The 25,976-nt window shown below is 42.5% G+C and overlaps 1 protein-coding gene across 1 annotated transcript; it reads left to right on the top strand.

Annotated features, from left to right (window-relative positions):
- Positions 1–12,362: 12,362 nt before the first annotated feature.
- On the top strand, positions 12,363–24,304 carry tmem198a (transmembrane protein 198a). The gene is made up of 6 exons (XM_053440302.1): positions 12,363–12,501; positions 17,147–17,385; positions 18,206–18,418; positions 19,545–19,668; positions 23,323–23,648; positions 24,152–24,304. The coding sequence occupies exons 1-6, from the start codon at positions 12,363–12,365 to the stop codon at positions 24,302–24,304; spliced, it is 1,194 nt and encodes a 397-aa protein (XP_053296277.1).
- Positions 24,305–25,976: the final 1,672 nt, after the last annotated feature.

Genomic DNA, 25,976 nt, shown 5'->3' with positions numbered 1-25,976 from the left:
TTCCGTCCGGTTAGAAGTCAGAAATTCTGTCTCCTTCTGCAAAGCAGAGAAAAGTGAGAAAAGCCTGGTGAAGATCAGGGCGTCCTTAGATTTATACAACCACAAGTAAAATATCTTTGTTTTTCAACTTCTTCAAGACCATTAATCCAATTTCAAAACTGCAGCCCCAACAAGCAGGGATGTTCTGCATGGGACATACATTGTTTTACTTAAACCACGATGTTGGCCTTTACAACAAGTAGGCTTGATAATAGATTTCAGGATTGAGATGAGGATGAGTATCATCAGTAAGTCTATCATTCACACAGAAGGTACAATCCATGGACCGCCTGTGTTGCTACACTGCGCAGTGCTTTGTCGACGGGTTATGTAACTGAAGTGAACATAAGCCAAAGAGACTCAGACTCTAGATGAAGCACAAACAATCCACAAGGAGCTGCTGTGTCTGACAGATCAGGCCTCGGTGTTTTGTTGTGTACAAGATAGATGATGGGTTAAAAAGGGCAGACAGGGAGATAGTGACTGCATGTGAGGATTTTATTAGAGAAACTCATGGTGGGAGGAATAAAAGAGAAGGTGGGGGGGGGGGGGCAGGATTTTGACTTAAGAAAACGGGAACTGGGATGAATACAAATAAACAAAAAAGAAAACACCCAAAAGATGCCGACTCCATAGACTATACAGGGAATACACATTAAGCAGGATGATTAGAGTGGACAGAGAGATGGAGGAGAACGAGGAGAGGAGTTAAAAGAGGGAGGGGGCAGAAAGAGGTAGGATGAGTGTAAGAGAAGCTGGAAGGGAAAGGGTAAAGTCGATTCTAATCCCATTAATACACACCAGTGTTGTCCTTCCCACTGGCGTATTCTCGTGCACACACACACACACACACACACACACACACACACACACACACACACACACACACACACACACACACACACGCACACACACATGGTACACGTACATGTTCCAAAGTGCTTGTACAGATACGCAATTTGTTATTCAGCTCACCAGTACGCTGTCTGGACGTCCCCTTAACGACGCAAGCAGCTCCATACACTAAATGTAAAGTCGTCAGTGCTCCATCAGCGTAATGAGGACGGTGTCAGGTTGAGAGCCACTGGCTTTATCTAGATCTGATTCACAGTGTGTAAGAGCCCCCTGGCAATGTGGCGTTTCATGTGTGTGTGTGTGTGTGTTTGGCTGTCATGATGGTCTGTAGCTGAAAGGCTCTCTCCATACTGTCTTGGCAGAGACGTCTGCTTTTTCTCTCAACATTTATCTCGTAGATGCAAGCAATATCTGAAAAATGTGCATGTAGGCAAGTGTGCACAGAAGCCCTTTTTATGTGTTTATCTGTGCGTATGAACTCGTGTTGACTGTGAGTTTTCTCGGCACGACCGTGTGTGGGAGAACAAAATCTAGAAAAAGATTATTTGCTGTACTGGTTCATCTGCATGAGAATTGCAGCTGAACTTTCATCTGGTCAAAGGATCTGTGAGGCCGACGGGCCTCCCTCGTGCATAATGCACAGTTGTGCTGTTTGCACGTTAGAGTGTGTGCTAACATGGTAAATATCATCAAACACAACAAAGACAGAGCGCAAATGGAGAACAGAGCTGCAATTGAATCAAGTAATTCAGGACGAGTCTACAGAGACAGAGCTGTGTGCAATGCGGCTTGGAGCGAAAGATAGAGAGCAAGGCTTTATAGAGAGGAACTGTGTGTATCTTTGTGTGTGTGTGTGTGTGTGTGTGTGTGTGTGTGTGTGTGTGTGTGTGTGTGTGTGTGTGTGTGTGTGTGTGTCGACAGTGTGTGCCACAGTCTCTAATCATGGGTTCACACCATCACAGACAAACATGTACTGTGGAAAGGACCTAAGTATATTTATAAGTCCGGTTTAGAGGTTCCTGCAGTTGACTTCAATACATTTATTGTTGAGCTAATGAGCATATTAAGTCCAATGGGGTTCATACAGTGAACAACACACCAGGGTCTCAAGATTTTATATTAGCTCCACTTACACCAGATACAGCATTCAAATGCTGTTTACATATTAATGCACAATTGATACTAATGACAGTGGACACTCCATTTGTACTACATTGCATTATTGAGGCTAATATGTATGCTTAATAATACTTAAGTTTTTGTTATATTGTGGTATTTAATGCTATGTGTTGGTAATCCTGGGAAGGCTAAGAACACCAAACTAAATCATAAGTTGTGTTTATAACAGTCCTGCAAGAGCCACAGTGTCTTTTTCTCAGACAACTTTACTGATGGCTATCGGGACATGAAGAGGATTTCAACAAATAAGATGAAACTTGTTGAAATCAGAATAGTAACCGGGAACAATGTTTATTAAAACTTCAAAAGTCAGGTGGAATGGGAGAATGGAGCTGGGTGCTGGAGGGGGCCGATCTGAGGAGGGATCCAGAGCAGAGGAGATCAGGTGGGCTTGGTGTGTTGAGGATGAGGCTGAGCTTAGGTCTGATCCAGAGCGCTGTGGTGATTTGGAGAGTTTCAGTGCGATAGCTGGATTCTTGAGATGAGGCGGGAGTCAGGCCGAGGAGCTGCAGGTACAGAGAAAACAGGATTACTGGCTGTCGAGAGCAGAGAAATACATCTTCAAAGAAAGGCTGGAGACACGACTGACTGAGCAAACAGAGTGTATGACCGGAGTTTTGAGGGAGGAACCAGGTATTTGGAGCTGAGCAGAATGATGGGGATGACTGGCAGCTGGTGGTCTGACTCCTGCACACCTAACTCCACTTCTTGACACACATACACACACACACACACACACACACACACACACACACGCACATACAAACACACACACACACACACACACACTCCTACATTGAAGCAAAAGTATTTGGAATTCTTTAATATCTGTTATGTTACTGTTTAAGCAAATACACCAGTTAAATTTAGAAATAAATGTTGTCTTTCTTTTCTGGTACTGTACTGAAGATGGAAGAAATTAACAAAGTCAAGTACCGTTAAAAATAGTTATATAGAAAATCGATGAATAATGGTGGAGTCAACAGATTTGTCCCAGTTACCAGAAAGATAAAAACAGTGTAGATGAATGCCTGTGAAAACGCACTTTTCTGTAATTCTGGATATGCGGTCGTTCAGCCTCCAACAGCCACTTTCAGCTCACAGAGGTTTAAAAAGGAGACAAATGGATGTGTGTGGTGTCTGAGACTAATTCAACAGCGCGGATTAGAGTAGGTCCGGAGAGAAGAGGAGCGAGGACGCGCGGAGCCGCAGAAAGCAGCAGAGATAAATGATGCGGGAAAGAGAGACGATGAAAGACGGAGAATGAGCCCTAATCTGATGAAAGCCTCTTAACTCCCCTGTCGGTTCACCTTCAGGCCACAAGCAGTGACCAAGGCTTAGAGGTGGATCAATGCCGAGGCCACTGACATTCGCACACACAGACGCGCACCTCAGATCATTTCACACAACATGTGCATCACCTGAAGATATGTCGGCGATCTCTGCATGGAAAAACAGTCTGTATTCATTTGTTTTGTTGATGGACTGATGGATAAATGGATGCATGGAGAGCAGAACGGCTAAGAGTAGAAATTGCAAAAAATTAGGACATTAAGTCTTTGTCCTGGTGGTTTGTTTTTCTGTGAGGGAGTCAGTGTGTGTGTGTGTGTGTGTGTGCGCGTAGGTGGCTTAGTGCACGAGGGGTCTTTAGGTCACTCAAACATCTCAATAGACTTGTAGCTCAATGGGAGAGAGAGCGAGAGTGAACAGAAGGTTTCTCAGCTTCCCATACAAATCACCCTCCTGTGTATAAACCCAACGACCCAGTGAACCACACCACTTGGCTGAGGCTGTGTTCACTGCGAGTGTCCTCTCGTGGAGTTTTATTTAACAGATAACAAAATAACAAAAAACAAGCTAATTAAATTCATGTATGCATGATGGAGAGCGCTGTACTTATCTGGGTGCAGATACGAAAATGTGGAGGAATGAAATGCATTTCAATAGTTTAAACTTGTTTCTTATAAACTTTCCCCTTTTAGAGTTAAAGCACAGATTGAGAGAAGGTTACTGTAATGGCTGTGGATGGCATGTTCACTTGATAACAAAGGTTATAGAATAAATGTGTTATTAACTATTCTTCTACTAACTATCTCTACCAGTGGTTGTTTTAATTTAGCAACATATATATATATTATATAGTATTATCACATTAAAGAGCATCCTATTCTACCCTGTCTAACAAAGGTATCTACAGTAGTTACCTGTAGTGTTCTTCAAATAAAACGCTGCATTGTTAACAGGATTTAGTGGCATCTAGTGGTGAAGTTGCAGATTGCAGAATACACCTTCCCTCTCCAATCCCAAAATCAAGCTTATAGGACGGCCTGTAGATGATGGACAACTTTGAAACGTCCTTTTTAGAGCCAGTGTTTTTTATGTCCCTTCTGGGCTACTGTGGTCTAACATGGTGGCCTCATGGAGGAGGACCGGCTCTAAAGGCTCATGAAAACACAACGATAATGAGTTACTATTGAAACATAACAATGAATATTGTATTCAATGTCTCCTGATAGATTCACACAATGGACCTTTAATTACATAGCTTCTGCGAGCAGGTGCTGGACTAGACTGTTTGGTTGTATTGCTTATAGATTTCTGTCAAATGCTGAGTAGATTCTAACTCTCTAAGTCCGTCTCTCTGTCACACACACACTGACACACAGACATGTACACACACACTGACACACGGACATGCCCACACACACACTGACACACATACATGCACACACACACACTGACACACAGACATGTACACACACTGACCAACACAGCTCTGGTGACAGATGGGCAAGATGGAAACACAGTCATCCTGTTAGTAACCATGACATCAGCAACACTGATACTCGCTGTGACATGCACATGAATGCTCTCTCTCTCTCTCTCTCTCTCTGTCTCTCTCTCTCTCTCTCTCTCTCTCTCTCTCTCTCTCTCTCTCTCTCTCTCTCTCTCTTTCACTACACTGGACACAGAACAGAAAGAGCGCGGAGGTGCTGACAGATTGCAGATTGTAGCCATGACATGGTCGTAACTGTCCCTCTGTTCAGAATCATGATCCTGAATCTGACTGGGGATGTGAGTCTGGCTCAGAGGAGCAGGCCAATAAATGGTCTGACAGAAAAAAGATTAGGGACCAACAGACAGTGAAGAGGTCTGATATGATATATTATTTTTATGTGTGCTTTTGTAACTTTGTTCTAAAATGTACAATATAAATAAAGAGATTAATATTATTATAGCTATTATTAGTAGTATCATTAGTATCCCTTTTGTGATGCTTCAGGCAGAGTAATTCTCTGAATTAAATGCTAACATACTCACAATTGTATTGCCAGCATGCTGGATACACATTATTAACCATATTTATAATTTAATGTAACATGCTAGCTTTAATAAGGATGATAGAAATATATTTAATTTGGTCATTAACCATTAACATTCATCTCAATTCATTCTCTTGAGACCTTAAAGGTCATTATCACATTTCTTGGCATCTATACTGTTGTTGTTGATGGAATGTAATGGGCATGCCATTTTGAAGTTAAAAGTAAATTAGTCTTTTATGGAACCATATCTTTTATTTCTTTATCATTTCCTTCGATAAATTCTGAGCACATATAGCCAAGCAATACCGTTACCAATTTGAAAGGTGGGGCTCTATACTCACACCCCTGTGTGTTAATCTGCAGTATCTTGTTAACCTCACCAGGGGGAACAAGCTTGATTTCTCTGTAATAGCTTTAGAGGCATTAACGAGGTTAATGTCTAAAACATTTCACCTTCGACTGAATCTCAATCCTGCTTTAGCCGAGTCAACTGTAAAAACTACTGATCTCTCCTCTTTAGTTGTATACTTACCATTCACTACACTACAGAAGGGACTATAACATTATAGAATTAATTTAATAGCCTATCAAATCTAATGACCTACGTACATCTAAGTGCATTTAAATATCAATACCACTATTCATACCGGATATATATAGCCTATATACCACACTTAAATGTGGTCTCAGACTTTTGCACAGCATCCCATGGATACAGATATACTTATTTTGCTACCAGACAACAGAGGTGAACTTGTGTTTGTGTTCCTCTCACCAGCGAAAACTAAATATTCCATCGCTCTGGACAATCCACAAAACACACTGTGCACAGTTTCCCAGTGAAGGTTTGATCAGTTTAAAGCAGCTCCAGTGAATATTAGTGGGAGGCTGTTCGTCACAGACAGCAAGGTATAATTTTATTAAGACCAATCAGACTTCAGTGTGGGTCTGTGCCTCCTGGCCCCACCCCTAGATCCGCCCTTGCAGAAATGACAATGGAACAAAGCCGTCCAGAGGCCAATTGAACTTTGATTCTTTGCACTGAACGCTGATCGTTGAACAATGAAAAGGCAGGAAGCTGACCTGAAGCTGCCAAGATGGAAAATCTATCCAACTATCTCTGTAGTTCTTTTTCATTTAGATCACACTTGTGTGTAATCAGTCTCCCTGCTTTCTCTTTCTGAATGTGTCTAATATCTCCCTCCCTCCCTGTTTTCTCTTTGCCTTTCTGACTTTCTTTCTCTCCCCCATCTCACTTTCTACCCAACCCCTCCAATCCCCACCCTGGGGAGCAGGGTGTCCTCGTTCTGGAGATGCTCTGTCACCGCCACTCAGTGCGGGGCCTCTGAAATATTCATGCTGACACACAAACGCACACATACACACACACAAACACAAACCTAAAACGAAACACAGGCACAACCACTTATGCACCCCTCATCCTATATTTCCGATACAATAGGCGCCGTTGTTTTTGTTTTTCAAAATCAAAAGCAATCAAAACACAGCACTCATTGACAGATAACATTTTCCTCAGCCACTTCTCAGAGATGTAAACTTCACGGATCTGTGAGCAGACACTCACAGCGGTGGAGGTAGAGTAACACTGCACTTTGAATAGCAAACACAGTTTTAAGGCGAGAGACACCAGTCGGCGTACAGCAGAACAAATCATAAAAAACCTTGTTACACTTCCAGCAGTGCTCAGACTTGATCTGTGACCCCCGACTCGCTAACCATTTGGAGGAGAGAGGAGCCGCAGCGTAAACTCCAGCAGAGAGCGCATCAACGCGGTGAACGGTTATTACGCTGTCAGCAGTTTTTATATGTAACCTAACGTTGTCGGCCTGCTCGGCTGACGGAGACATGCAAACCAGGACATGGCTGAGCGAATCATCACGTGCACTATGATCTGTGTCAGAGGCACTGCTGTGTGATTTACTGCTCCAACATGTATCAGCAGGGAGGACAAATGAGCCTGTGATGGGACATTTAGACGTTGGTTTCACTGCAGAGAGTTCACACTGCGGGGAAAATGAAATCTTTCAGGTGTTTGAGAGCAGAAGGAGCAATGTGCTCACATTGACGTTCCTGCATTATCCTAATCTCAGACAAAAACAATTTGAATAGAAAGATGTGTCATCGCCTGCCAACTTGAATGCTCGTATTATGAAAGTGCAAATGCCGTGCACTGTAACAATAAGATCGGAAATTCTATGTTTTCTATTGTAACATGAAGCTTTGGCACTGATCAGTGACATTTAGGTGCATTGTTGTTGTTTGTCACACAGAGAAATCAACAGTAATAAAAGGACTGTTCTCCTGCATTGTTCCTAATTTATGCTGGAGAACATCTGTTGTGAGTTTTTGAGGCTAATGACTCTTCTTCTTTTCTTGGTGGTTTTGGCTGCTTTTCATTGAGAAGTCAGCATCAAGGACATTCGCAAAAATTTGCAAAAGATAACGTCAAACACAGTTTCATGCTCGGGACAAACATCATAGCTGTTGTGCTGTGCTAGCTGTCAGTGCAGATCTAAAGAGAAGTTCACATTTGCAAATAGAACGGGGCTGATGGGAATGATACTACTTTGTATTATATCTGATTACAAACCAAATCACGAGACAATTTATAATGATTCTGAGGTGATGATTGCGCTACATGAAAGGCAAAGTAACATCTCAGGGCACCATCCACGTCAGTCCAACATTTCATGCTAATTAAAGCAGTCAATAGGATTTTATGATACGGTAATTTCAGCCAAAAGACCAATGGGCACTCGCATTGCAAAGTTATATTCTAGCATAAGTTAAAACTATCAAGGAAGGGGCTGTTAAATGTTATAATAAACCGTTTGTTGTAGATCTAACGTTAGGCTCAGTGGCTTCCATAAACTGTTGGTGAATTATAAAGAGGTACTAGCTGAAAAGGGTCAAGAGGTCAGGAGCGTCTGTTGCCAGAAGCCTCAAAGAAACCATCATGGACGCTTCTTAGTATGCACATTCCCATGGAGACCAGCCCCCTGTCCTCTTCGCAGGGTCGCAACACCGCTGCCGGTTGTTATAGAAACAGACAGGACGTGACATTGTTGCATAATGTGTTGCTTCTTTCACTCTCTCTCTTGTTCTGACCTCTCGGGCTTTTTCTAGTCGTGTCATCTCTCTGTGGTTGTCGCAGTCAGACGAGATAGTGTCAGGTCAGAACTGACAAAGACACCCGTTGAAGACAACGTTCAGCTCGAGTAAAGTAAACTGAGGATTGGTTATTTAATTAAACTTGATAAAGCTGTAATGGAAAGAAAGACTGGGCCAATTTTGACAAAGGGCTCAAGCAGCATCATTTACTGTGCTGGTCTGACTTCCTCTGTCAGCTAATGACATTTTTTTTGAAAACTTTGAAAACTTAATTTCTGCTCAGTGTTTGATTAAATTACTTTCATCCTTTTCTCTCAGCTATAATTGTTTTCAACTCACTGAAATAGAATTAACTCTGTGGCGCTGCCTTTCCAGATTGTTCTTTTCACTGCATGGACGTGTCATTGACTGCAAAATGTAGCATGTAGCTTGGGTGTTAGCATTGTGTGACCGAGCAACCTACCATGTTTTTCAAATAATTGATGTGGCTTTAAGAATCAGAATTGTGTTGATTGCCAAGATATTTTTTACCTTGCAAGGAAGTGGCTTTGTTGTTTGGTGCATAACATTTTTAATAGAAAAGTAAAGGGGAAATTGGAAAACTATTCAATAAATAAATATGCACAATTCGTCAGATTGTGCAGAACATGTGCACGGTATGCAAGCGGTTGCGACCCACAGGATTTTCAGAAAAATTCTTGAATCACAATATTTTTACTGAATATTTAATATAGGAAAAACTAGAAGACGGCTTTAGAGAACAAATAATTGTGCGCACATTTTCTTCTGTGCCATTTTCTTCCTGGCAGTGCTGCAGTGTCCCTTGTCATGTGTTCTCAGTTGGAGCTTCCTCCTGAGTCAGGGAGCCTGTGGTGTAACTAAGCCGCAGCCTTGACAATCTGTTTCACCACTGGAGTCTGTCTTCCCGAGACAGACAATTATGAGTTGGACATCCTCCAGTTGCTGTCGGGTTTCTGACTCAGAATACAAATGGATGCAAATTTTTCGTTGAAAGTAACATCGAGATTATATTCCAGCGATGTGACCTTGCAACACAGGATATTTATTGTTATTGTTATTTCTCTGCACTTAACAGAATTTTGATTTCACTTTGCTGTTGTTGAAGATTTTCATCCAGGGGTTGTTTTTTCGAAAAGGTCACCCTCAACGTTTTCTCAGGTCTGCCATTGAAGCCACCATATACAGTAACTTTATGTGCACCAGGTTATAATGAAAATCGTTTGTCATGGATTCAGAAGCCTGCCGGGCAGCAGGAGGGCGTTCGCTCAATAAACCGGACAGCTGAGTTTCTCCTGTCAATACGGATGTGCTCTGCTGAAGTTTTCTGCTCTGCAGGAGTGCTGCTCTGTACCTGATGAGTCTGAACATTTAACTCCACAAATCAATAAAGCATCACACATTATCCCCCCAGTTATTTTTTTTACTGGCTGAATAAGGGCTATGAGGACGACTGTATTTAAACACAAAGTTAATGCTAATCAGCTTCCATTAGCTCTGACTCATGTACTTCTGCCGCCCCCCCCCCCCCCAAAGGAGCAGCAGTCACGCCGTACAGTTATAATGTTAAATACTGGCTTATAGTTCATCTGAATCTTTGTTAATGCTTTTAATTTGTTATTAGTGGGGACAGGGAAGCCCAGCAGCACAGACTCAGGTGGGAGCTGCTGATACGGGAATGGATCTGATGGAAGTGGCTGTGATTAGTGCAGCATTCTCAGCAGCTGACATTTAATGGCAGTCTGGCTGTTTGAACAATTACTTATCGAGACACAGTTGGACTATTATACAAGCTTATATTATATCTCACTGAGTGCCACTTGTTAAACCTGCCATTAGATTGTTTTAATTGCAGTAGACTCCCTCTCCTCACTTCCATTACTTCTACACCTTATTGTAAATGGATGCTGCAAGAAGGCATTGAGTGATGTTGTGTGTCCAACTGGTGGAGCTCTCTCCCCAGTATGATAGATGCTTTTTTTTTCTTGCAGTGCTGCTGTTGAGCTTGTAGCACTCAATAAAGTGACGGGTCAAACTGAAATTTACTCAGACAATGACTTATCCTTGCTCCAGCTAACCACAATGATAACTCTAGAGTGAGTGTGTGTGTGTGTGTGTGTCTGTGTGTCTATGTGTGTGCCGGCATGTCACAGTGCATCATCACCTGCCAGGTCAATATGGAATAAGAAGGGCTTACCTCCCCAGTGTAATGCAAGCGTGCACTCTTTGCACAATTGTGTGTATGCATGTGGAAGAGCAAACCCAGGATAATCTGAGTTTGTCTTCTGTTCTCTGACATGACAGGTGCATTGACCTGAAGGAGAAAACCAGACTAAGGTAATGGATCCAGAGTAACAGAAACTTTAAATTAAATTTGTGATCTCTAACCCCCTGGGCCTGCAAAAGGACAGAGGGTGTTGAGTGCAGTAGCAAGTGCTGTTGTAGCTATTGGTAGGATTTTCTTTGTGTTAGATAAGAGGTAATAAAGGAAGCTTGGAGTCACACATGGCCTCTGAAAGTAGGAAGATCTGTGTAAAGATTGAGCACAGTTTGGGTGACTGCCAGTGTAAGAGATATCGTGCTGGAGACAGAACACAGCTGAAGACTGCATAAAATAGGTACAGTGCTTGTTTCTTGGAGTAATGATAATGCATCTTTAAATACAGCTTTCATTTGAATAGATTCCTGATTTAGTGCGTCTGTATTTTTTGATGTTTTTGATTTTTCGCTTTAGGTTAAACCAATGGGATGAATGTTTGTGGAGCTGTGGGTTCAAAGAACACAAAGAGATCAATTAGGAATCAAGTTATCAATACTGGGCCGCAGTCCATTATGTCTCAGTGAATCACTACACAGCCTCTCATTAGATGAAAGGTGTCATATACATTACACACCAGGGATAAAAACGTTTTGTGAAAGCTGTAATTGCTCATAACGCACACAAAGTGTAATAACAACAGCTCCATTTGCCCCGTGGCGGCTTTGAAGCCAATTAAATACACATAGTCAGTGGAGTGAAATGATATCAGACTGAATTAATGCTGCAATAATTATGTGGTGTGTTTGATTAGATTAGTAAAAACAGTCGTTCACTTGACTTTAGATCGGGATCAATACTTTGTGCGGGTGTAAAATGTATTTACTTACTTGATAATGTTCACTTAGTATTAATACTTAAATTAATTTAAAAAAGACGTTGAATGAACAAGTTTAAATGTAGAAATAAACTTGTTTGCTGTAGTTTACGCTGTGATGCGCGGCTCTATTTACAATAGCAAATCAGGACTTAGTAGAGATGCAAATGCGACTTAAAAGAACCAGTTCTTGTGTCAAATTTCCAACACCATGCAAATTCATGCTAATGCATTTGGTTTTTCTTCCAATGGCAACTATTAGAGTGTGTTGCAGTGTGCTGTGTGTCAGAGTGAACGATAGCGCCTGAATTGTAGTTTTCTTCTTTCAATGCAGTCATTTCATCTTCTCTGGTGGTTGTGAGTGGTGAGGGCGGCTGTGCTGTGCTGACTTGTTTCTTTTTTCAAAATTATAGAGCATGCTAGCTGCTCTGTCAGCACTCGCTGTTGAGTACTTAAAATGAGCAATCAATAATCACTCTCTCCTCCTATCTTTCGTCTTTCTTTCATTCTTTCTCTCGCTTTCTCTCCTCTGCTTTCTTTCTATACCTCCTGTGTGCAGGTAGACGTCCCCATGGGTGAGGTCCGCTGATCCAAACACCCGACACGCCCCCCTTTCGTCCCTCCCACCTGCCCTCCCCTGTTCCTCTGAACGATGCCTCCCCCCTTGACTCAAGCCGTCATGACTTCCACCAGCAAGCTGCTGGGTTTGGTGGAGGTGGGGCTGAAGTGTGACCAGGAGATCGAGAGGAGGTACGAGATTGTGCCCTCGGTGGTCTGCTCCATGTGCTGCCTCTTTGGAATCATCTACTGCTTCTTTGGTAAGTGGCGATGCAACACAGTCAGAGCCGGTACTAATATGTCAAGGGTCTCATGCACATGATTAGATACCTGTCATTCCCTGTTCAATCAATCAATCAATGATTCAAATTTAGTTATACAAACAAAAGTCTGTGAGAGATAAAGTATCAGTAATGACAAATGTAATGATTGAGGTAGTGCCAGTAATGGTACTATTATGTGAGTATGCATATTGTAATCGTAATCCACGATCAGATGCCACCATGATTCACGATCCAAGATGTTGAAATAGTTGATCACCATTAGAATACTGGCACCACAGAGTCGTGCTTACGGTATTCTATCAGTATCAACAAACATGTCAAATCGTCCATCATTGCTGTTTGTGGGAGACAATGAGAGAGATATCTAGAGGCTGACTGTAGCTTATGTTGATAGTGTTTTTCCTCTTTTTCCATTAAAGTAAACTGTGCTGTTGTCATATATTTTATGGCTTTAAATTTGATCCCAAAATGTAATGGGTTCTCTCCTGACCCTCGCCACATCAAGTTGTGTTGTAATTCTTCCAGTAGTTTTTTACATAATCCTGCAAACAAAACAGGAAAAACACTTTAGTGGAGGTTATAATAAAACCTGTGATAATTATGATGATTCATGTAATGAGATTGGTGTGAGTCCATTTATGATTTATTTCAAATGTGAAGCTGAACCATCACAGTTGTTTAGAGTCACATTAGGGGGTGGAGGTTGGGGGGTGTAGGGTGTGAGGTTCGGGAGTTGCGGTGAACAGGATTAGTTCAACCATGGGTTCTGCTGGATCTCCTTGAGAGTGGCACGGTCCCACGGCTTTAAAGCCAAACACTTCTTCAACAGGAATGAATGGGCATTCTACCTCCTACAATGGACGGTTACAACACTATGGCTGAAAATCAAGATCTCTTTTCAGAAAATGAATGGGATTTGTATTTAGTCCACGCTGCTGATCGATCCTGAAGTTGTTACTTTCATCTGAAAAGTGATTCTAGTGTATTTGCCAAGAAAACTCCCTTAAACAACTGGATATCCTGGGCGTTGTCGACAGATATGATGGGATGACTGAAAAGTGACATGAAGCTGGGATTCTTCCTGAGCAGGGGCCATGCAATGATCTAATGTTGATCATGTTTCTTTCATTAAGAGCGGCTCAGAGGGGTTCTCTTGTTACTGGGTGTGTAATGTCACACCCAGTGTCAATAATGTCAATACTGCACACTTACGTCTGTAGACTGGACTAACATACAGTAGTACAGTCGGTGAGTAAGGAGGACGGACTACACCATGATAATATTTATTTCTGAAATCAAAACCTTGAATCTCCATTTGCCGACACCGAAATATCTCACATCTTAAAAAGATTGGGTTGTCTGTCGTCTTTTAAGAAGCAAAAAAACATGTAATATTCTGCTGCTGATTTTGTTCGAGTCTTTCAACTAAATATTGCAGCAGCACATCTGAAAGGAAAAGGGGGGGCATTTTTAAAATTAATCAAAAGCACCCAAACTGGCAGTGGACCCCCTGTTGTCTTTTTTCTTTTCTTTTTATTCCTCTGTGCCCTTTAAAAACATGGACTGTATGCATGGGTCCATTCATATACTGAGACACAAACTCCTCCCTGGAGTTTTTGTTCTGTGCCAAGATATAGGGAGTGCTTGTATTTAACTGCATCTTAAGTATTATGGTCTCAGCCTAACGCATTTGGATCTAAAGTTATTACAGCTATAGTGATCAAATACAGGCATTAGGGTTCCTTGTGTGACTGAAACAATGATGGCTTGAAAATTGCACGTGAGCAGGTAGAGTGCTCAAATAATAACCATGCATTCAGTCTCATGCATCTTGTCCAAGGGCATGTATATTACTGTATATTGCCTTGAGTTGGCTTTTTTTTAATGTATAATTATTTACTTGCAGCAGATTTTCATCTCGCTTTCTTTATGCAAGTTAATGATGAGCTACTAAGCAGCTGCAAAGATGCAGGCAAACAAGATCAGATGCATGCTAATGTTTTTCATCTAGATTTTTGCCTTCAGCAGGCAGTAAACAACATGAAAAGACTGAGACAGAACAAGTTTAGCTGTCAATGTCACAGCGACTTGGCAATAAATCAATAACCGACCAACATATAAATTAGGGTCTCAGAGAAGAATGTAGACATTTGTACAAACAACATTAAGGTAGGAGAGGCGGTGGTCGAGTGGCAGAAACTTGGACTATGGGCAGAGAAGGTCGCTGGTTCGTCTCCGGTTCGACTCCACGGAGAGACAACAAAAGACGAACCTGGATTGATCCGTCCAAAAATCCAAGAGTCTCCCTACCCTGTCTAGTGACCCTGAGCAAGGCACCTCACTCCCCCAACATCTGCTCCCCGAGCGCCGTACATGGTCGCTCACTGCTCTGTGTGTCCTGCACCAGATGGGTAAAAAGCAGAGATTAAATTTCCCTACCTGCATGAGTGTGCCTTTGCATGTCTGTGCATGTGTTTGGGACGAATAAATGGATCTTAATTAATAAAAATAAGTTTTTTCCTGATTTATTTATATGTGGAAATACTTCCCATTTCCCGATAGCCATGTATAAACAAAAGTCGTCTGAAACAAAAGTTAGAAAAGCCAATGTTCCTCGCAGGGTCAAATGAAATGATTAGCTGTCGTACTTGTGTGTCCTCTCACTGCACATGACTGGAGTCTTCACAAGCCACAGAGGCAGGGACACTCACATCACTGAAGCAAATCACTGAAGCAAATTAAAGTCAGTTGGCTTGTAGCAGTTGTCAGGTAGTTGGCGAGAGTGCCGATGGAAAGCATGTACGCTTTTTTGCAAGGATAACATACCATAGCTTTAAACCTCGGACAATACACAAGCATTTTCTCAAACAAACATCTATTAATCCCTGTATAACCTATTCAGCTTTTCCTTTGAGGGTGGCTGCAACACCCTGTTCACCAGTCCATGACAGGGCCAATACACAGAGACAAACAACCACTAACACCTACAGGCAATGTAGATTTGCCAATTAACCCAAACTCTAGGTTTCTGGCCTGTGGGAGGCAGCTGATGTACCTGGAGAAACCCCAGGAAGACACAGGGAGGACAGGCAAACTCAACACAGAAAGAGCGGCCGGCCCGGAGGTTCAAACCCTCTTGCTGGGAAGCGATGGTGCTAATCAATGCATCACTGTGTCGCCCCCATCAAGCAAACAGAGCATTTTATCAGAGTATATTTCATTGTGAATCATTAATTGACACTATAATTTCCATGTAAGGCTTAAAAAAACCACTTGTTATTGTTGTGTTATACACAAAAAAACAAGAAAACATATAAGCACAGAGTTATGGGCAACAGGTATGCAGTGTTATTGGCTGAATATTGAGGTATGTTGAAGCCGTGAGCTGGCTTTATGCATACAAATAGACCGAATGGGATTCACTGGAGCACACAGCCAGTATTAACATTCACTCTATATGTCCCAGTAAGGTATTTGCGCCAGTGCCTGCATTACAAACAGGTTGCCCCACGACGTTGACAGCATGCAACTAGACCGCGATGGTTCTGGCCCTGAAATAAAACCGCTGGGTGGAAAAGAAAAGAGACAAAGAACACTGCTATTTGTAGACCTACAAGACAAGTGTGGCAGAAAATGTCAAGTGTGCCCTCAGGGTGCCCTCAGACAAAAGGCCATGATCTGGCCCACTTTAAATACACAGCTGTACTTCAAGTAATAGTGCGCTAACATCAGACATGTTTGCATTTAGCAGCAAGAAGAAGCTGGAAGAACATTGTTTGGAATTTGTGATGAAAGCTGAAATATTTTTACTCCATGTCAGATTTGTGGAGCACATAGTAGTGCGGCTATCCCCACACTACTTTAAAGGCACAGTGGCTGAAAGCTGTCTCGGAAAAACACACAAGATTGAGTAGAGGAGGAATATATATAAATAAAAAGCAGGAAGAAGTGTACCGAATGAAAGAGGTATGGTCGCAAGGGAGGAGCATGGACGCTGGGTCGGATGAGAGAGGGAGAGTATTGTTTTGGCTCAGCTGTGCAACGCTTGATTACACAAAGATAACAATCTGATGCCGCTTCCCCCCCGAGACACAGTCCAGTCAGTGAAGTAGGTGAAGAATGCAAAAAAATAAAGGGAGATGCAGACGTTGAGGCGAGGGCCAAGTAGATTTAAATTCTTGATCATTTGAGCTTTTGCTGCTTCAGAGTCTTTTCTTTCAGTTTTTCATTGCAAATAAAGCAAATAAAAAATGGGAGTAAATTGGTAAGCGAGGGAGGTCGAGAAGGACAGGAGGGAGCATGAGATGGGGGAAAAAAAGAAATGGGAAGGAGCGCAGCTGTGAATTTAGATGACCATTTGTAATGTGATGATTATCATATTTTAAATCAGGTTCATCCACCTCCAATGAGGACAAAGCTCTCCACGCACAGTATACTGCTCCTTTACCCATCATATCCTCCTTGTAGTATTTTATCCTTTAAATGTATAACATCGTTTGGATTTTTGAAAAGCAATGGAGCAACCAGTACAATGTAATCATGGAATACAAATAAAATGTAAACATGTACCTGTATGCTTTCGATGTCCTCACAGTCGTCCGTTTCCCTTGTCTCCTCTCAGGCTACCGATGCTTCAAGGCGGTGCTGTTCCTCACTGGCCTGATGTTCGGCTCCGTGGTCATCTTCATGCTGTGCTACAAGGAGCGGGTGATGGACACTCAGCTGAGCGTGGAGGCCTCGGTCGGCATCGGCCTGGGCATCGGGACCCTGTGCGGCCTGGTGACCATGCTGGTCCGCAGCGTGGGGCTGTTCATGGTGGGCCTGCTGCTGGGCCTGCTGCTCGGAGTGGCCTCGCTGGTGGTAAGAGGCATTTGTTAGGTCACGTTCTAGATTTAGATTCTCATATATAGATCCCCGAAAAAGAATGGTTGCAATGATAAAACTTCACTTGTGGTAGTTTTTGTCATGTTCATGCTAACAGAGCAAAGAACGTATCACACAGGTCCATAAATGATCAGCAACTGAAAAGACAATGGACAGTTACAATTTGGAGAGTGCATGTTTCAAGGTTACTCATTAGCTACCAGTACAAAACAGCTAACATTAGTATTCAGACACTTCCTTTCTAAAGTCACTGTTTAGCGTTGTTACGTGATAGAGTGAGAGAGACGTTTTAGGAATTAAAATGCTCTGGAATCAAGCTAATGCTAAATGCTAAATGCTAAATCCAATGCTTTGTTCTAGAAACAAACTGTTTAGTTAATATAAACACCACAAATATTTTCTAGTCAGCAGAATGTGACATAACCTCAGTGACTTCACCAAAATATCTCTGAGGTCGGGTGAAAAGACACAGCAACTAACGTTAGGCTACATTCCTAGCTTGATTAGGCTACATCCAATACACTGTACTCACAGTCTTTAATGTAAAACAGCCCTTTATGGCAAGGAAGTGGCTGTTTGCTAACGTTAGCTGTTGTCTAATGGTAATTAATGAGTTATGGAACATGCCGTTTAACCTTGAAACTTGTCCTTCATGTGTTTAAATTATTTATAAACCTGGTTAAGGGCAGTAAAACATCATTCTTTTCAGATCAACAATTGAGAAATATCTGTAGATGAGTCTGAATTGCACAGACTCATCTACAGATATTTCCCCCCCCCCCATTCCTTCTCTAAGGTCATGGAGGAGTTCTATCACCCCAAAACAGTGTGGGTTCCCCTGGGCATCCTCCTGGGCTCCGGGACGCTGTTCGCCGTCCTCACACTTCAGTGGCAGTGCTGCTTCGTCACCCTCTCCACCGCCACGTTTGGCTCCGCCATCATCACTGTCACCGTGGATTACTTCATAGAGCTGTTCGCCTTGGTCCACTACGTCTACGAGAGACTCAGGGTACGTTCGCCCGCGTTTGTCTGTCTGTTTGCGACAGAGAGACGAGGAGAGGGGCTATTCATTCACCTCGGAGGCATGTTGTTCTGAGAGCGCTCTCTATTTATGTGAGAGCAGTCATGTGTGAAAGCTGGCATGTGTGGACATCAAACATCATTACTGCTTCCCTGGGTTTTCTATTGAGCTGTTTGCCTAGGTGAGAGATGTCAGTGTGAGAGAGAACAACAGACTGACAGAAAAAAAAAACTCACGATATCGATCACTTTCCAGAGGAGACAACATCAGTGATTTTTATACACTTCAACTCGAAGCACAGCAAAACTTTGCCAGGAGGCTGGCACGTGCCTACAGGTTGGAATTAACAGGAAGGGGTGGGCCAGTATCTGAGAGCCCTGTGCATTTGATTTATGAGAGGATGCGGGAAAGACAGGCTGAGTTACAGTAAGAGTGGATCAATTTATGCTGTCCTTTCTCAGCCTTCTGTGTTTTATTTTTACGAGCCCTGAAAATGAACCACCTCCCTCCAACATTCCACATACTGTTCACATCAGGCCATTTGTTATCTCCCTAGTGGAGATGAGACAATGAGTTGTAGTCAGAGGTGCCTGGTGACTAAACCCACAACCTGCCGGAGAAGTTTGTGGTTTGACATTTAATTTGGTTCAGATTTTTCCAGATGAAAAACACAGATCCAAGATAGAAATCATTACTTTTGATGTGGTTCCATCTTCACATGCAAACAGTTACATTTATTCTTATCATTCTTTTTTTTTTGGTATTGTATTGTGTGCTGTGCTTTCATACCATGAATTTTTAAGACATACTGAAAAACATCCATCCATCCATTATACTGCTCATCCTCTTAAGGGTAGCTGGGGCAGCTGGTGCCAATCCAGCAGATATTGGGTGAGATGCGGGATACACCAGGTTGCCAGTGTATCACAGGGCCAACCTGTCAATCACACTCACATTCACACCTACAGATTAGAGTTTCCAATTAACCTCTCCTCAATCTGCATGTCTTTGGACACATCCAAGATTATCCAACACAGGGTGATGACATTTCTACATGGGACAAACAGAGCTGTTATGATTTAGTAGATTAAAATTGGAACTGTGATCTTCGCAGGTGGCGCCAAAGAAGCCAGTGTGCTGGTTTACGTGGGTCATCTTGGGGGTGTGGCCTGTCCTGGCCCTCCTCGGAGTGCTGATCCAATGGAAAGTCACTGCAGAGGGATTTTCTCACACAGAGGGTGAGTGATGCTCTTGTACACAAGCATAAAGACATATTATTTAATTATATTATATAAAATCATTTTTATTATTATAATTCAAAGGTTCAAAAGCTAATATAAGACAAAGATATTGTGTTGGTTGGCAAGTTTACAACGGTATTTCTCAACCTTTTTGACTTGTGACCCTTTAAAACAAACCGATGTCTGTTTATAATCCTTAACATCAGTTTTTCTATTCAACCACACCATAAGAATTTAACTCAAAAACTAAAACATGAAAATGCGTTTACAACCAGAAAAGAACAACATCTTGTGAGATTAGTTTCCCTTGGGACATTTAACAGTAACAGAGTAGGAAACAGCAATTATCTGAAAACATGTAACTGCCACAGTTCATAAAGCAGCAACAAGGCCAAGGACTCAAATCTAGACACTTGCAGGCGCAGCAGGCTTTACTAGAATTTCTTGTCAAAAAGCCGCTTATTCTGCAATTTTGAAGTCAGTCCAAACAGGCGAACAAATCCCACAGGGTGCAAAGGCAGCACGCTTCGGATCATGAGCAGATTTACAGAAACAGAGGCAGGATACAGGCAGAGGAAGGCAGGTTCTTATACACATGCAGATAAGATCAACTGGAAAGCACTGGCATACGACAAGAATACCAGTGTAAAAGAGGACTGGGAGCAGATAATGGAACTGGGTAAGCAGGTGGGAGTGGAGGTCATGTGAAGAAGAAAGGCAGCAACACATCAGGGACAATTGCTGAACGGCAGAAACGGCAAGTTCGAAAGACATCCAATTAAAAAAACAACCTTTTAGTTCGGGGAGGATGATTAATTTCTGTACAATGCAACTTTAATTGCATGTTACAGTTGTTACCACTGATAACACCAATGACATGGACAAATGAAAGTTTAGCCACTTTGATCCAAAATTATAGTAACTACTTTTAAATTTGATTTAAGGTTTAATCTTGAACGCTGTCCACAGAATGTCGATGAGACCTGTTTCAGTATCGATCGGACAGAGGCCTCGACGAGCTGCTGTCCTGCATTTGTTAAATGGGCAGTTACATTGCTTTGGAAATCATAAGCATGACGAGGGCAGGGAACAGTGTGTGTGAGTGTGTGTGGGGGGGGGGGGGGGGGGGGGGGGGAATGGTAGTGTGTGTGTGAGAGTGAGAGTGAGAGTGAGCATGTGTGAGGGACAGTCTAACATTAGTGTTGTCAGCTGAATGTGTTATTGACCAAAACAGCATCTGCTACGAAAGCAACCACACAGATGGCATGGTCGCACACACACACACACAATAGGGACAGAGAAGGTGATATAGACTCACTCACTTACTGACTCCAGGAAAGCTTGAAAACTCACATCACATTCATTTGTACACACATGCTCTGGTGTGTGATGTTTTATACAACATCTGAGAAGAAGTCACACATGGCCTGAAATAATGGGATTAAATAGCAGGCTGTCATGACATCCAGTCAGAGGGAGTGGGTACAGATATAGAGGAAGCTATTTTGTGCTGTTTTAAAAAAAGTCTATGTGGGGAAAGGAGCCCTAGGAAGAAATATGAAGGACACATAGTGGAAGTGGGGACTAAAAACCATCCAGAAGAAAGAAAATGGATTCCCTAAAACAATCTTCAATCTACATAGATCAAACTCAAAAGAAAAAACAGACGTAGAATAGTAAAAGACGGTTTCAGTCATTTTATGTAAGAATTTGGTTCCTTATTTGATGCCATAAAAGTGAAATGAAATGTCTTCTGCACAGACTCTGGCTCCCAATGTGCAAGATGGCAGCCTTCATATTCGTTTTGGCTCAATTTCTGGACAGTGTGAGGAGGAGGAGATGTGTTGTCCATCTTTATATACAGTCTGTGGGATCCACACAGAAAAATTATATTATATATGTATACGAAATAAAGTATTCAACAATAATTCAGAGGTAAAAAAAATGAATAATAATGGTAAAGAGAAAAAGCTTATTGCTGTTTAGGAAGATGAAGGAAAGAAAAAATGAGGGTGAAGCTTTTGCAAAGGAACTATGTTTGTTTTTGCAATTCCACCTGGTCAGTGATAAGAAGCAAGTCCTTATTTGTATTTTTGTGTTTAGATTAACCTATACAGTGTGTCCTCTTTAAATCCTTGAACAGCGTGTTGATAAATACAAACATGGGATGGGGAATAATGTGGCGGGGTAAAGAGGGAGCAGGTGTATTGGGGGAGGGGCAGGATGACGGTGATAAACCGGGGCACCATGGGCAAGCAGAGCACCCAAGTAGAGCAGACAGGAAAATGATCCGTCCGTCAGTTGATTGAATAACAAGCAGGACGTGGGCTCGAATGAATCAACCTCACACACGTCTTTGTTTGTTTATTTCTGCCTTTCTGCCCCTGTTACTTATTTGTACATCTTGTCATAATGTATTTCTAATTCTAACAACACCCATGACACCCAGGTGAAGTCTCAGACATTACATTGACTTTCTCTAACTTAATCCATAACTATTAATTGTTTAACCCTAACTAACCCTGACTCCATAACCTTAACCTAAACCTCAACTTAAATCTCCAGTTTGACATCAAATGATTAGTTTCATGGGGACTTGTTTTTTGTGCGGATAAGCAAGACAACTCCTCATAGTGCGACTGATGTTGGTCCCCGCAACATGAATAATACCAAATACGAAGATCTGTCTCTCTCTCACACACACACACTAACACACAAACACACACACACACACACACACACACACACACACACACACACACACACACACACACACACACACACACACACACACACACACACACACACACACACACGGTAGCATGTGGCCAGAGGGCTGAAAGAAAAGAGGGGGTATCATTAAGCAGTTTCCTTGGCAGATGGTGCCTCATTAGCTGTCCGCCCGCACGAGGAAACAACAATAGACATCATAACCCTTCCGCACACACACCCTACCCTACCCTACTCTACCCCCCCACGCCCCACCCCTCCCAAACACACACACACACACACACGCATACACGCAGGCACCCAGGCGGTAACTGTGGCGCATGCAGCACATCATGTCTTCCTGGAGTTCAGCGGGGTCCTCTCGTTCGAGGCAGCATTTTGACCTGAGGTAATGAACAGGAAACAGAACCCTGACCATACACAGTGTACTGTATTATAAACCAGAGGATTCAATATGCCGGCAAACAACCAAAAGATTTCACGTGGGTTGCCGGCGTACAGCGAGACAGGATGGATTTTGGACATCCTCCGATGGAGAGGGTGTGAAAATAACACGAACACACTCGCCCACTCACAATATGCCAGGAGACTGAGCAGCTCAGTGTGAATACATGAGGAGGACAATTAATCTGTCTGAAAACTCACTGAATAGAATGAGGCCTATATTTAAAATAAACCCATTAGGGATAGTTCACCATCATCAGTTAAGAACTGATTGAAAATATCTCGTCTTATTGGACGTGGGTCTTGTTTTTCTCGTTAGTCTTTAGAGTCCTTTCCTCTTGTCTTACTCGGTCGAATTTGTTTCTAAAATAAACCTTCTGAATCATCCTCTCCCTCCCTCCCTCCCTCCCTCCTGCTTCATTATATATTATTCTCTTCCTCTACATCCTATTACAACTCTCTTGTCTCCATTCACAGTGGTTCTGAGTCGACAGCAGCGAAGGGTCCAGCTCATGCGTATCCGACAGCGTGAAGAGAAGCTGAAAAAGGAGCGGGAGAACAAGAAGAAGAAGAAACGACAGACCCCGAAAACCGGCCACAAGCAGAAGGCCCAGACCCATCACCACCACCACCACCACCAGCAGTATCACCACCCAGCCGCGTCCCACCCGCATCACCAAACCCAGGGCTCCCAGAGCTCCCAGAGCTCCCAGCCGCCTAAACTCCCTCCTCCGCAGACTGAGCCTGGCTACCACCGCAAGGTCAACCCTAAAAGACGCTTCGATGGAGACGTGCTGTCACCGGTAAAATGAAGTGGCCTCCTTATGACAGCCATCGTCCTCCGTCAGCATGGTTTACTTAAAAATCACTAAACTGGTTTCCATTACATTTTGTAGAGACATGGGTCATAACCCAAAGAGGAACCAATTAAACATTAGAGTGGATTCAGATAAACAGATACACTTTCTTTAACATGGCAAGGTAGTTTGTGGTGTGTAGTCTTTGGTAGAGGTATGTGGTCCCCAGAGTAAAACCCTGGTGGAGGTTTAAGCTTAGCCAGAGCAAAGCTTAAACTCCCACCAGGTTTTTACTGGGGCTTGTGTGGCCACCGTTGCTTTTACACTTCAGTTTTTTATTAATTAAACCATAGAAACACAATATTTAAATCTTAGGGAGCTTTTTACTTCCTGGTACTTGGGTTTTGTTTGTCTGCTAGCTCAACTTTCACAACAAATAAGTTTAGAAAATGTTGAACTTAAACTTAAAAACTCACAATGTCATCTCATCATCTTCTGTTTGTCCACAGAGCTACATCAGGAGTTTCAGGGACAGGCAGACGGAGAGACGCGTGTACTCCAACAGTCGCATGATGAGCCGCTCCCGGATGGCGGAACTCGACTACGACTGCGGCTCTCAAGTGCCCCTCACGACCCCCAGCTGCCCCCCGGTTCGCATCTGAGGCGGCGAAATGCATAAATCCACACAAACGGTCGCACAAACACAACAAGGCTGCTGGAAAACACTGTTTCACAGTTTGGGATAGGAAACCTGACCTCACCGTGCCAACCTAATGAACTGCCTATCCCAACAGGATGAGTTCCTGAGATGGCTGGATTGAGTCCCACACTGGTTTGCTCCTCTCAGACAAACAGAAGAAGGGCTGACTGCTGTTGAAGGCGTTGTGGTCAAATCTCTGGCATCACGAGTTATTACAAGCTGTATCTGACTCTTTTGTTACTGTGATTATTTGGAGGACAAAAGCTGTGGGGAACTGACCCTTGAACATTCTATTAAACAATTTTGGGTTGCTTCGAGCAATAAGAAGTCAAAATCGATTGGGATCAAATAAAAAACCTTAAAATGCTAATGTCTCTATGTGCGCGGTTGTGCTATTTAAGATAAAACTGTCATGTGGCATTTAAAGAATCAAGGTAAGAAAGGATTTCAGAGCTCTCAGAAGAAAAAACTAAACAACAGAAACACAGATAATCTAAAACAGAGAGGCAGCTCCTCATTATTTGCTCCAATGAAAGGTCAAACACGTTTTTTCATGAGCCTGTTATCTTCACTGACAGTCTGTGAATCCAGACACGGCAGCAAAAGTCTTGCTTCAAAATACAGAAACAAAGACAGTTTTTTTTATGCCGTTTCTCCCACGAACCGTTTTCCAAGGAGAACGTGCTTCATATCGCCGCTTTCCTCGTGCCCTCAGTTGCCAACTGGACATGTATATGTTTGTTGACATGTCTCCAGGTGCTCTCATGTCCCTCATAATTCCCCAAAACAATCTACATTTACAGATCTGTTTAAAATGCTGTAAAAAAAACAATTAAGAGTTGTCTGATACATGGTTGTCCAGGAAACTAACCGTTGATGTGAAAGGGGCCGAAACACGACAGTGAAAATGTTAAATATAGTGTGTTTTGTGTGTGTGGACACATGAGCCCTGTGGCAAGTGATGGCTTGTACCAAATATCAGCCAGGGATAGGGGGGGTTCATGGTGATGTATGTAAAAATCTATTCTCTGTTGCTTTCACTCTTTTTTTACTCGATATACTGGTCCAATTAAAATGAGAATCTCTTGGTTTAAAGAGTTAAAGGATGAAAACACTGAAGAGCAAAGGGGGATTTAGAAAGAGGGATAATCTCCTGTAAAAGAGTGAAAGTGAAAGCCTCTGCAATGGGCGCCCTCTACTGTTTACTACTGGACCTGCACCTTTTATGTGTGAATATGTTTGTGTGCACATGCATTACATACCTTACGTGTGTGACTCGCTTTTACATTCAGTTGTGGTAACACTGTTGTTGTGGTGAAGATGCAGTTTGCATTTTCAGTACAACAGAACTATTTCTGTTTTGTTTGAACCTGTTCTGTTGCTTCCCACAATAAACAATGTTATCATTCCAACTGAGATTAAATGTTGCTGTAAAAATAAAAGCACTAAAATATCCCAAGATGCAAAAATGAAATCTTCCGCAATAGCTTTGGCTCTTTTTAGTTTTATTTCTTTCTGGGGGTTTTGAAAAACAAAACAATCCTCCAATACTGAAATAGTGAAGTACTTCTAAATACTGAGGTGGGGCTTGGCTTCAGCAGACTTTGCAGTTCTTTGTGCGATGAACTCAGGAC

Source organism: Pleuronectes platessa, chromosome 14, assembly GCF_947347685.1.
Source record: "Pleuronectes platessa chromosome 14, fPlePla1.1, whole genome shotgun sequence".
Classification (NCBI taxonomy): domain Eukaryota; kingdom Metazoa; phylum Chordata; class Actinopteri; order Pleuronectiformes; family Pleuronectidae; genus Pleuronectes; species Pleuronectes platessa.
This window is presented reverse-complemented; position numbering and strand designations above follow the sequence as displayed.

Coding starts and splice junctions, on each gene's coding strand:
- tmem198a (XM_053440302.1), top strand. CDS start 12,363: ATGACTTCCACCAGCAAGCTGCTGGGTTTGGTGGAGGTGGGGCTGAAG. Junction 19,669..23,322: donor GGGATTTTCTCACACAGAGG/GTGAGTGATGCT, acceptor CTCCATTCACAG/TGGTTCTGAGTCGACAGCAG. Junction 23,649..24,151: donor ATGGAGACGTGCTGTCACCG/GTAAAATGAAGT, acceptor GTTTGTCCACAG/AGCTACATCAGGAGTTTCAG.